General features: G+C 37.0%; 1 protein-coding gene across 1 annotated transcript in view; it reads left to right on the plus strand.

The window, feature by feature from the left end:
* The first annotated feature begins 342 nt into the window (after nt 1–342).
* LOC107694955 (corticotropin-releasing factor receptor 1-like) overlaps nt 343–13,263 on the plus strand; it is a 92,383-nt gene continuing 79,462 nt past the window's right edge. Inside the window, exon 1 of the mRNA XM_016494681.1 lies at nt 343–1,215. Within this exon, the coding sequence (XP_016350167.1) occupies nt 1,192–1,215 (24 nt within the window). The 5' untranslated portion in view covers nt 343–1,191. The remainder of the gene's footprint in view (nt 1,216–13,263) is intronic.

Genomic DNA, 13,263 nt, shown 5'->3' on the forward strand with positions numbered 1-13,263 from the left:
GAATCCTAGTGATTCTTTTTAAGAAATTAAATAAATTAATTTTATATTTAATGTGGGCTAGGGATTACCTGGGAAACCCAAATATCTATTATATCGCTTACATATTTTTATGGTTCTTTGTTCAAACGTCGGTAAAAGCGATGTTATTCAGAACGTTTTATGTCCATTAAGCACAACTTTGGTGGAATATAAAGTGCTAGTGACGTCGGTAGATATTGTGTATGGTGTTCTAAATAAGACAGTGATGCGCCCTGTTCTCTTTAGAGGACACACTTCAAGTGATGTCCCCCTTCGGAGTGAACAGGGTGTAGTGATGCTCACTTTCGATTAGAACTCACTCCTTATGAAGTCTGTTCAGCGTTGAGCCTGCTGCTGTGCGCACGCGAGAGAGTGAACCTGGATAGGATGAAGACGCGTAGCCCGCGTGGGAACCGCACGGGTTAGTTTACACCGGCGAACCCCACTCGCGCGTCAGCAAGACTTTTTACAATTGTCGTCACATTCTGCTCGCTGGACAACATTTAGCCGCACGCGCGCAAAATCCGAACATCTGTTTCCCTTATCCGCGCTCAGTGGCGCCTCCTCGCTGTCATGTAGGGGCTTCATGTGAACGCATTAGCCTACTGTTGACCGATGGGACACAAACAGAGGGTCACTCTCGGTGTGAGGAGGCAACGCGAAGAGGATCTGCCGTGTTTACAAGGAACGAATCATTTTGGAAAAGAAACGGAGCAAATAGTGGCAGCACTCTCGGAAAAGTTCAGTCCCAGCCGCAGGGGAGCAGGTTGAAACGCTTATCATATCTAACAGGAACACTGAGTGTTGCGCGTGACTGATATGGGGTCTGAATAAACCGTTTACACCTGCTTCCGAGGACATTAAGAAATCAAACCGGACAGAAGATTATTTACCGAGGATATAGTGTACATTTGAATCCCTAAATAATAAGGATATATCGCCTGTATTAATAATAACTAAACTGGAACTGGGTGAAAATGAGGCAGCGACTCAAATGCGCGCAAAATTCACCCGTTTATTTCCAGTTGTAGGTGCTGCCCTGGCCATCCTTGGGGTGCATATCTGTTGTTTTTCAAACAGGTCTGTCACACGCAGCGGAGCATCCGGACAGCTGCATCTGGAGCAAAGGAGCGCTGTGCTGTTTGACGGTTTCTGCAGAAAAACACTGGAGCAATGAGTCGCATCCTCCATCCTCAGGTACGGCTATTACCCCATGAAAGCGTATAGTAGCTTAACTGTTAAAATGTTAGTTATTTTAACAGAGAAAAGAATATAAAAATGCTACAATGCAGTAAAAACCTTGTAATTGCTTAATTGTGAATTACCTTCATGTAGGCCTACGGTGAAAAATTGTAGAAGACAACACTTTATTTTTTATTTTTTTTTAAGAAAGGCAACGTATACATTACCTTATAATTTGCTGAAAAAAAAAGTGTATGGTAAAATATAGATACAATCATGTTTTTTGAGAAAGAAACATTCCCAGACCCCGTGCGCACACAGTCACAGTTGTTGTTAAGATGTCATTTAAAAAGTTAGATTATTCTTATAAGATTCTAATGATATTAGATTCTTCTTCTGATAATTATGTGCATTGGAGTGTTTTATGTTGCATTTTATGTTGCTTCAGTCATATTTGAAGCATTATTTTAGTATTGTGTGTATTAACCTAATGGTATTTTGTTTGCGTGGGTAACATTGTGCTCTTGTCAGTCTTTTCAGTCTGTTGGTACTGGTGACAGTTACTATAGAGGCTTTTTTATGCTAGTACATCATGTGGCATTCCATTGTATCACTTGTGTTTTGTGTGAGCAAAGTATAGTATCAAATACATTTTAAGGACTCAAGTAGATTGGTATTTTTTGTGTCATTTACATATACATTCATAAAAAACTTCTGGAAACCAGAGCTGCCAATTTTTATTTATTTTTTACCACAAGTTTAACAAAGTATTATTACAGTGCACATTTTAGCCATTCAAACTTTTCCACACTAGTTGCGTTGTTTAGTTTTTTTTCTCACCAGAAGCATGTTTATTTATTTAATCAAATATTAATTACAGCCTTTTTGCCCTAATTTTTGTTCCTTTTTGATTGTCTTGTTTATATATAGTAGAATAACACTTGTCATTAAACTATCATTTGACACTGAGATTTTAAGGGAAACGGTGGAGGTAATTAATGACTATCCTTCGATGGGGGAGATCATTGCCAATGTGAGTCAGCAGTGTGTGGGTGTGCTATTGAATTCTGTAGACAGTAAATACAAGCAGGGACAGGACACAATCCCTTGCCAGTCCTCAGCTGAGCCGCAAGGCATTTTAAAAGAATGTCAATTCTAGCTTATAATAGAAGCCTGGCAATGCATCAAAAGCATATAGATTCTAAATAATAAAAAATGACATCACTGAAAGGTAAAGAAGAAAAGAGCCTTTATTTTTAGCCTTATAAAGGGTGCAGCAAGTTTATTAGTCTCCGCTCTGGACCGTGGCCCAGTTTGGCACCATTACGAAGTAATGTGCTGAAACTGTGACAGTCAAAACATACAAGCTTTCAGCTACCATTAATATGTGTTTTTACCACTTTCTACGCAGCGGATAGTGCTGCGGATTTTTCCCTGAAAATGATTTGAGTGACGATTGAAATACTTGAAATACTTGAGTGAGTGAAGATTGAGTGAGTGATGAGTGCCAGTGTTATGAAATGTCCCATGTGGCTGGCAGGGGTGCAAAGAAGTAATTAGGATTCCGCACAACTGCTAATCGACTTATATTTTACTCTTTTTCGTTGCCTCAGCACATCAGTGTGGTTGCTGTGATCTCAGAGGAAATGTAGTATTAAAAAATGCAATACTCACGTTTCATTCCTAGCATTTGAAGGCTGACTAACTTTTTGCTGGCAGCTACAGAGGTCAAAAGGTCAGATCTGAGATGATTGACTTGCTGTGCTGATGCTTACGATATAATTGAGGTCAGAAGAAAATTGAGTCATCTGTGAGGAAGAAAAGCTTATGAAAGTGTAATCTTGCCCACTTTAGCCATGAATGACATTGTTATCATTTCGTTCTCCTCCCTCTAGCTCTTTTGATCGCATATTTCCATCATGATGCCACCGGTTGTTTACAAGTCAAATGTTTGCCCTTAATTTACACCTTGGCACACCTAATGGGAGCTCAGAAGGCATCCTTTGTAACCCGTCCTGCAGAAAACAAGGGTCTTTGAGGTCATTTGCTCCACAGGTCATGAGTTTGTGTGTGTATTCATAGCACCCCACAGGAAGAATAATTTCACCTTTACACATGACTCCTTCGGCCTGGTTAAGCACAGGAAGCTTTTGTCAAATTACAGTCGACCCAGTGCAGTTCAATAAGCACACAGGTCTAATGAACTCATCACAGAGATGTAAGGAGTGGAAAGGCTTCTTGCTCTCCACAGACCCAACAGCTTTGAGCTAAAGGTTTTAGATACGGACAAACAACATTTTAGATGCATGCAGTGGGCTTATCAGTTTCTCCTCAAGATGTCAGAATTTAAATGTCAGAAGCAGAAGAGCCACAGTCTATTTTGTGCTATTTGTCGCAGTTTGGTTTGCTTATGTATTTGCTGTCTCGATTCATTGTAGCAGTTGTGGCTATTTGGCTTTTTTCACACAATAGTATACATACTGAATGGTGTACATGTCTAATTATAACCAGAGGTGTTCTGTTTTAAAGGAGAAAGGCTGTTTGTCAAGACATGCTTGTGGTCTTTTGAGAAAAGTTGAGTCTGTAGAGCTTGGAACTGCCTTTTTGAGGGTAATGTTGAGGTTTAGGGGTTTTAGGCACTTCCAAATGCATTCAGCACTCACTGTGTCTTAGCAACGGCTGGTACGACCCATTATTTTGCGTGACTAATCAAACATGTATTGAGTATAAACACAGGTGAGGATTCCCAGTGAGCAGTGAACAGCCTCTTAAGTACTTAGAATTGAACTTTGCGTTGGGCCACATTGTTCCTTTTGACGATAGGCTCACTTTCTAATTACCAGTCAAGGCGATTATTGTTTTATTTTTATTTTTTTTATAATGCAATGTAAATGGTGGCTTATTTAGTGCTAAAGACCTGCTAGGTATTTTGTGGCAGAGCTGTGTCTCTTTTAGGAGCTCTTTCAGTGATTGCTCCTCTGCCACATCTCCTTGAAATGTAGCTCATAATAATGACATTAAGCCATTTGGGAGTTCCTTTTCTGAACATATCCTTTCAAATCCTCTCTGCAATTCTCAAACTCTGAAAACGAGCTTGCTTCCAAGAGTTTCCGTTTAGGTGATTTAGGTTGGTTTTTGTATGCAACGTTATAGGGCTGCACAATTAATCGAATTTCTAATCGTGTTATTACACGAACATAATTACAGTTATGGATGCCACAATTACATAATTGTTCAAAGCGGCAATTAATCGTTCAAAGTCCACTTATGTTATTCTGCACGCTTAAGATATGTTTTTTTTTTTAAAACATGTTTTTTATGTTTTTTTTCACTTTCTACATGTTATCTTAAGGGTTTTTCCATTGTTTTAGTTTGTTTTCGTGTAACATTATAATACCATTCATATTTTAAATTGTTGTTATAATTTAAAGAAGAAACCAATCCGATGTATATTTGACATTTGTGGCTTAATACTATAGAAAAGCACAAGGTTTTTCAGTTAGAGTGTTTTCAGCTTGTTTATTTTCATATAAACCTACGGCAAGCAGTTGCATCAAACAATGATATAAACATAATTCAATGTAAATTGTGATAATCGCAATTAATAATCGCAATTACAATTTCAAGGGAATAATCGACAATTATGATTTTTGTTATAATCGTGCAGCCCTACAACCTTATGTTCCTCTGTCACTCAGAATTGAATAGCTTTAGATCATGTTGGTCTTGAATTGGTTGTTTAAATATTTCTTGGTTCTCCGCTCTGGGTGTCGTGGGAGAGATTTGGGGCAAGTATGAAATTAATGTTATGGGGGGTTTGAATGGAATGTACAGACAGACATGTCCGGTTCATAATGAGTCAAGAACCGAGTATGAATGTTTGAAAGTGAGTGAACCAAGGGTTCACCTGCGTTATTATCTAAGATTAATACTCATATACATATTGGTATTGGTATAAATAATTGTTAAAAACAAATTGGGGATGAAAGCAAAAAAGAAGCAAAAACAGAACAAACTGTTCAAATGAACTGGTTAATGGAAATGAGTCAGAATTTCCATCAGGTTGGGAAATATTGGTTTAAATAGTTTAACATTGGGAAAGGAATGACTTCATGGTGGCTTCTCTCACCAAGAAAGACATAACAGATTTAATGTTAAGCGCTGGCAAATCAACCTCACTTAAAGACTTGGTTTTATCACCCACAGACTGTAACAGTCAATTTTAAAAGCATATTGAGGGTTATCATAAATCACTTAAATTAATACTGCGCTTTTTTATCTAATGAGGTAATTAGGGAAGCATTGGAAGCTTTTGGGCATTTTAAAAGCTGGACGGCTCACACAAAATGCATTTGTTCTTTAAACTCACTTAGTTAGTGTAGGCATGGAGCACAGACGGTCTGCCTGAAGTAGAGATATGGCAAAGGAAAAAGTGAGAATGAAAGTGTGTGTAAAGAGTGCCAAGGCTTGCACAAAAGCTGTATTACATGATAGTGAACATACTCTGACGAAGCGGTTGGTGCATGATTTCAGAGATGGGCTTTTGATGAGGGAACAGGAAGTGCACTTTAGTTAAAGGCTGAATGGCAAGCACTCTGTAACAGCTGAGCGTACGGTATAGATTTTGCATGAGTCATTTAAAATATCTGTGTTTAAAGCAAAGAAGGAGTATAGATAAACCAGAGGTGGAGCTGGCAACCTGGGAGTGCTTAAACTGACTTTGCTTTTCAATTTGTTCTGTTCTCTGAGGTACACTTATAATGTTATCAAGATTTTTAACATCAAATAAAATCATAATTCAGAAGTAATAGGCTATTTTCTGACCTGTTTTGACCCCCCTCATCGGAACGCTCTGTTTGAACAGGCATGGTGGATTGTAGACTTGGAAGTAAATGCCCACTGCTATGATTGGCTAGCAGTTGTGTATGTTTGACAGCCTACATCCTTCACAGATAGACGCTGCTGTGATTTAGGTTAAAAATGCATAAATACTCATACTCAAATACTCAGAACATATCAAAAGATCTGTAATAACAGACAAAGCAATAGTGACCACGTAATAAAAACGTTGACTCAAACTTTTGTGGTGCGACATTACTGTCGGATCCAATACATTCGGCACAGCATCGTCTTTTAATTGGAATCTTTCTGAAAATCTTTGTTTTAGAAAAACTCATGCAGCAGCGATAACTAGTTCTCTGTAATTTAATGTCAAGGTAAGAAAATACAAATTACACTACATATGTGTATGTGTGTGTGTGTGTGTATATATATATATATATATAAGCATCCTATAACCCCTTTAAGACCTTAAAGTCCAAAGACTCCAAACCTTTTTGAGTGACATAGTCTGGAATGCAAAAAACATTTTGGAGAATTGTTGAAAAATTAATTGTTGTTAAAATTAAATATTAGCTGGTGCATGAAGATGATTCAGAAATATGATAGGTTCAAGGTATTATTGCCATGTCTGGAGGATTTCATTAATGGAATGAATTGTTCCATCCCTGATTTCCCATTAGTAATCATGAAACATGTCCTTGAATTAGTTTTAGCCATTTGTACAAAACCAAAAATGACACATTGGTATGAAGTGGAAACTGCCATGCGTTTTCACTGTGACTTGGCAACCCCAACATGTTTAAATCTGAATGTTTTTTTTTTTTGCCAGACTTGCCTCCTCATTTTAGATGGGCATGACGTTCTGTGCAGTCATGCGACATGTGCTACAGAGAGTGGTGGGATTCTCTCGCAGCTTGCCACGGTTTTACATGAGTAAGAAAGATATTCTGTTCGCTGAGTCAGTGATCACTCTGCCTTCTTTGTCCCAGATCCTCGTACTTTTTTAAATTAAATGAGTGAATTAACTCAATTAGCCTGTCAGTGTTGGCTTTTTACAAGCAGCTGGTACCTGGCAGCTGTTGCATAAGAAAAGACAAAACCTCATTCATCCCTTTCCAATCGATTTTCCCTTTACATCTGACATTTTTCACAACTTGCGTCTCACTTAAAACGGAACACATTTACACGAGAGAGGCTTGCAGTGGGTTCCCAGAAGGCATTTCTTCCTTCGTATTGGTAGATCACAATGCTGCAACATTAGGAAAGGGACTGATGTTCTTGTTTGCTTCTATTTTTTACTTTATTGGTGGGAAATTTATTCTCTCAGCAGATTAGACATGCAAATTAGCAAGAGCCGTTTGTTTTGAAACTACTAAATTAGATCTCTGTTGAAAGCATATTTTGCTTTTGCATTCTTTTGTTCTTTCTATTCTGTGAATATAATTTCTGTTTGAAGAGATACAAATATGATCTGTTTAACTGTCAAATCCAAGATTTCATCATGAAAAAGTACAATATTAGCATTAGCAAAGCTTTCATCAAATCTTTCTCCCCCTTCCCTTGTGTTTAGCGTTGCATCTATTTCCTCTCATTCGTTTTTCAATTTCAGTTTTCAGTTTTATTGGCAAGAATAAAGGTTACACACATCAGTTTAGCTACAAGCAACAAAGAACAGTGCAAAATAAATGATGAAGCATTGAAAGGCACAATATAATAAAGTTTATTATAATTATTTAGTTATAGTTATAGTAAAATATATTGTTATTCTGTCATGCTTTTTTTCAGCATTTCTTGCCTTGTTATTCTGGAATTTTAAAATGTATTTATTTATTTATTTGCCACGCTTAATTAGATAATTTTTGCATGTTATATTTGTTATAATTAATTGCACTAAATGAATGTGTTAAATTGACAGCCTTAATTAAAAGTAAAGTATAAGCATTAATTGATCACACTAGTGAATAATCATTACAGCAGAAAGCTAGAAGATCAGATATTAATAAGATAATTATTAAGATATATATTTTTTGTCCCTGAGATGCGTGACAGCAAGTCAAGACTAAGTGTACTGAGTATCTAACAGTCTTTGTGTTCGTCTAATAGATGGGGTATTTTAAGCATGTCTTTCTCGATTGTCCGTGCATTTTGAACAAGCAATGTGGTATATTTTCATATACTGCAGGTTGTACAATACCTTTTAATATAGCTTTTATGCTGACGGTGCACAAACATCCCCTATGCATGGTCAACACTGGCACAACTACAAATGCACTTTACTCTATAAATATGGACCAGTTTTTATAATTCAGAACTGCTAGTAAGTTCAAAAGCACAGATGACCTTTAAAATCATGAAAACAAATTTGGAGTAATCAAATTTCATCAAATCATTTGAACTGGAGACGTCATAATTGAGCATAAAAATATAAAAATAAAGAACACTAGTAAAAAATTGCATTGCAGACTCTTTATTGTGTCTTTAGTTTACACCATAACTTTTCTTTGTTTTAAACTATTTAGAATCTGTAAACCTTGTGTTTATTTGTGGGTTTAAATTGGATTTTGAATCCCAGATTTTCAATGTGGTCCTTTGGACCCCATTGTATGTCCCAATGGAATATAGTCTATAGCAACATCCTCTCTTCCAAGCATACTTGAGCAGCGTGTTTATTTGTGTGAGCATGTTTCCTGTGTTTAAAAATGCTTACGTGTTAGTAACGGTCGTATTCACATGCATTCACACAGACTTTCACCCATATGCAAATTATGTTGGGTCAATAGATAACACCCCTATTTATGCTTGAGCAAATGTAACTCACATACTGTATATACTCGCGCTCTCTCTCTCTCTCTCTCGCTCTCTTGTGGGATTATTGAATGAAGTGTGCAGGCAGGTGGAGCGGCACTACATCCAAGCATCTTTCATTAATTACCCAGCTATGCTTGCGTGGAACGCTGGCATAAAAGATTTTGACTCCTTGCTCTAACACTGCAGCTTGTCATCTCCATTTATCACAATTAACAGGCCCACAGCAAGTAGAGCCAAGCAGTGCAGCCTCAAGGTCAGGCGTACAGTACACAATGTTAAATCTGTGTTGAAGCATGCAAACAAGCTCTAGATCGTATTTTATTTTACATTTAGATTATTTTATTTTGTAGTTTAATTTATTATTTTAGCTTAGTTTATTATTTTATTGTATTGTATTTTGTCTTATTATTTTTTATTTATATATTTATTTATTTATTTATTTTGCATTACATTTTCTGTCCATTATGTTATCAATGGTCAGATTTGGTATTTTAACTACTACTACAACAAAAACAAAACATGCTATAAGCTTTAGAATTTTTTTTCCATTCCAAAATACCAGCTAGTGTTTTGCCAGAAGAAAAAGCATGAGCATTTAAAATCTGTATATGTGCAAGTCAATTTTGTAAGCTTTAAGCAATATATTAGCATATAGATGGCTTTAAAGCTCATAGACATGGGCTAAATTTTGATTCCATGGGATATTTAAGTTTTGTTTTGCTTTTCCACAGTGCTTGGAAAAAAACGAACCTGGTTATATGAAGCGAAAACTTTAAATCCTAGCAGAAGCATTTGCTAACCGAGTTGAATTTTGAGGCATTGGGTTGGAATGGGGTTGAGTTTAGGAATTGGTAGGGTTTCATTTTGAAATGAGGTTGAGTTCAGGATCTGGATTAGGCACGTCAGCCATAAAAAAAACAAAAACCTTGCTATAGTTGTTCTAAATATAGAGGAGAAGAAATATGTAATGCATAATATAGATGCTCTGAGTTTTCATACCATGTCATTGGGCTGAAGTTAGAAGTCTCTGATCTGAGACTAAAATCAAGCAAGATTTGCCTTAAACTTGTCAAGTTGATGTGAAAGGCAATTCTGTACTCTTGGTTGCTTGTCATGCTCAGACCAGCTGTCATGTTAGAGCAGTTCACACACTGACTGAAGCGATTTTACGCTACAGTCACGATTAGTCTCCAACTCGTATCTGTAGACATCCATGCACACATACACAAATATGTACTATAACACACTCAGTACACTCTGTCCAAATGCCACACATGGTTATTCATTCATCTGCGTCCCACATAAGCACGAAGCATCCCAAGTCTGGAAGCACACACAGAGAGTTACGTCATGTATTTATCCATGCACTCTAGCATAGATTCACAGTCCACACACATACACACATGAACTTGCATAGCTCCCATGTCCTTTGAAAGGACTGCCTCCTGAGCAAATACATGCGCGCACACACACACACACACACACACACACACACACACACACACACACACAGATTTTTATGGGGTAAATAAACAATAGAGTAATAGAGGACAGCCTGTGTAAATACTATTATGGACATAAACAGGCTCCTTCATACAGATGGAGAGCAACAGACACATGCAGTAACAGAACACACTTTGCACAAATGATTGATTGATTTAAGGCATTAAAGAAAGCCATTCATTTTCAGTTATCATAATATTATTATTATTATTATTATTATTATTATTATTATTTACATTTACAGGAACAAAACAAACTTTCCACTCATTTATGTTTGTTTGTGTGTTTTTTTTTTTTTTTTTTGAAAAATGTGAAAAGGTTTCAGGCTCAGTTGTGAAAGTATGTTTTCCCCACATCTTTCTTTAATTGATGTGCGCAGCTTTCAGCAAACGTCAGAGCCAAACCCCACGCCCTGTCATCTCAGTTTCCATGGCATCGATGATGCATAGCGACTGGGCGACTGTTCAACAGCATCACGGGTGGAGTGTGTCTTAACTGTGGATTTGAGGGGGAGGATCATTTTCTCACAACGACTGAGCCGTGTGATCGGAGAGGAGCTAATCTAACCCTCACCACCTGTGAGGATCACTTCCTCCTCTCAGCCCAACCCCATAGGCCTGCGTTGAGCCGGGGAGAATGTTTGAGTGCAAAAACGGTAGGATTCAATTTTCAGTACTTACTATCAGGTTCTCCCACAACTAAGAGGCGGCGGTGATTCCACGGATCAATTTTAGGACTTTGCAACACGTTGACCTACATATTGGAAGATTCGGTTACTATTGCATTCCGCCTGCAAAAGCAATCAGCAGGAGTGCTCACATGAACCAGATGGATTCACAGCACACTCTCTGATTCTCTCGGAGTCGCTCACTGTATTTTGCAATTCCCTTCCCTGTATGTTTCAGCTTTTGGGAGGGCGCAGGTGGTTGAAGTGTTTCAAGGCCCTAAAACTTATGTCTTGTTGTGAAAGTACCTAAACCATTCATCACTGTCATCACAAATAGCTATACACGTGCATTTCTGTTTTTTACTTGGCTAGACTAGTTTTGCTCTTTCTCTTCAGCTCTTAATATATTGTTTGTGTCATGAAGAGAGAAGAAAAGGCAAAATGAATATAGAATCTCATTCCTCACTCCACAGACCTTGGCCATTCGGAGTCAATTTTAATCACAGTTCACTGATCTGGCTTGAACTTTATGGCAGCACCAGACATATCCTCATCATTTTAGTTTGTTCTTGAGTTAATGAGGTCTGCTTTATTTTTTAACTTTGTTTCATGTCAGAATTCTAAACTTCTTGGTTTGCAAGCATGAAGTTGCTTTCTGGAAGAGTGTCACATGTTTTAACCCCTGAGGTTAGTAATTTGGTTTTCAATAGAATGGTGCTTAAACCACAGATGTGTTTAACACTTTCAACACTCTCTTTGACCTCCACTGTGACAATTTAATGGCAGTTATAATTTTGTCTTGTTGTTGACCTTCTCAGAATTGTAACACAAGACGATGCTAAGCTGTACATTTTAATGGCTTACTCCTTGTTTCTGTTGAATTTCAGATATGTTCAAAACTGTTTACACAGCTGGCTGTTGAGTCCCCCCTTGATAATTAGAATAATTTCTGAAGGATCGTGTGACACTACAGAGTAATGACCCTAAAAATTCAGCTTTGTCATCACAGGAATAAATTACATTTTAAGATATATTAAAATATGAAATGCTTACTTTAAATTGTAATAATTCCATAATATTACTGTTTTACTGTATTTTGATCAAATAAATACAGCCTTGGCGAGCATAAAAGTCTTCTTTTTCAAAAACATTAAAAGAACATACCGACCCCAAACTTTTGAATGGTATTTTAGTTAAAAAGGAATCAAATGTAAAATAAAAACACTAATTTTACTGGCATAGTCTTTACTGTATTATTATTGTACTGAATATCAGCATGAATACAAGTGTGATATGAATGAATTAATAGAGTAACTTATGTGTAAAATATTTATACATTTTTATCCTGCTTGTTTATGTTAGATGCCACTCAGGTAAAAAGTAGAGATACTGCAAAAAGACCTAATTTTATTTGATATATTTTCGTATTTTAGCATAAAGCAATTTGCCACTACTTTTGACTTTCCTATTACAATAACCTTTTTTTCTGAATGAAAAAAAAAATGTGAATAAGACAGTCCAGACAGCAAGGATTATCATTTATTGAAATACTGAATAATAAAAAATCTTATGTTCAAATGTCTTATTTATCATCATTGTGCAAACCATAAATTATACACAAGCAGAATTATATGAGACAAACCATCTGAATCCAGGCAGGAATATGCTATGGGACCTTACTGAACTGATTTTAGGAAAGGTTAGTGTCTCATAGTCTCTAAGCATCCTTCAGTTGTCCTCCGTCATTCACAGATAAATAGCCCACAGAGACTGTGCCTGAAGCTCTATACTGTTGCCAGAAAGACATGTGACATTTGAAAGCATTCTCTTGTTGTTCCCGAATCCTCACTGTAAATGGACTGACATAACACACATAAAAAAAGCGAAATTGTGAGCCTGAAAAGGAGCAGAAAGCTCTCATCCTGAAATGATTGCTTCTGCTAGGCTTGTAGTGGTACTATAACAGCAATCATTCTTATATTAAAGGGATAATTCACCCCACAATGAAAATTGTCACCATTTGCTCACTTTCATGCTACTCTATAACTGTGCTTTTTTTTATTTCAGCCACTAAAGAAAATTGTGGGTAGGATTGATAATGAATGGCAAACCATGTGCTATCAAAAGAATATATATATATATATATATATATATATATTGTGACGAGTGTCCCGAAGCTTCATCAGCGTCGCCCTGGAAACAAGCGAGGAGCACCTGGCCATCATCATCACAGGCTGATCGGT

Source organism: Sinocyclocheilus anshuiensis, unplaced genomic scaffold (genome assembly GCF_001515605.1).
Source record: "Sinocyclocheilus anshuiensis isolate Anshui unplaced genomic scaffold, SAMN03320099.WGS_v1.1 scaffold214, whole genome shotgun sequence".
Classification (NCBI taxonomy): Eukaryota; Metazoa; Chordata; class Actinopteri; order Cypriniformes; family Cyprinidae; genus Sinocyclocheilus; species Sinocyclocheilus anshuiensis.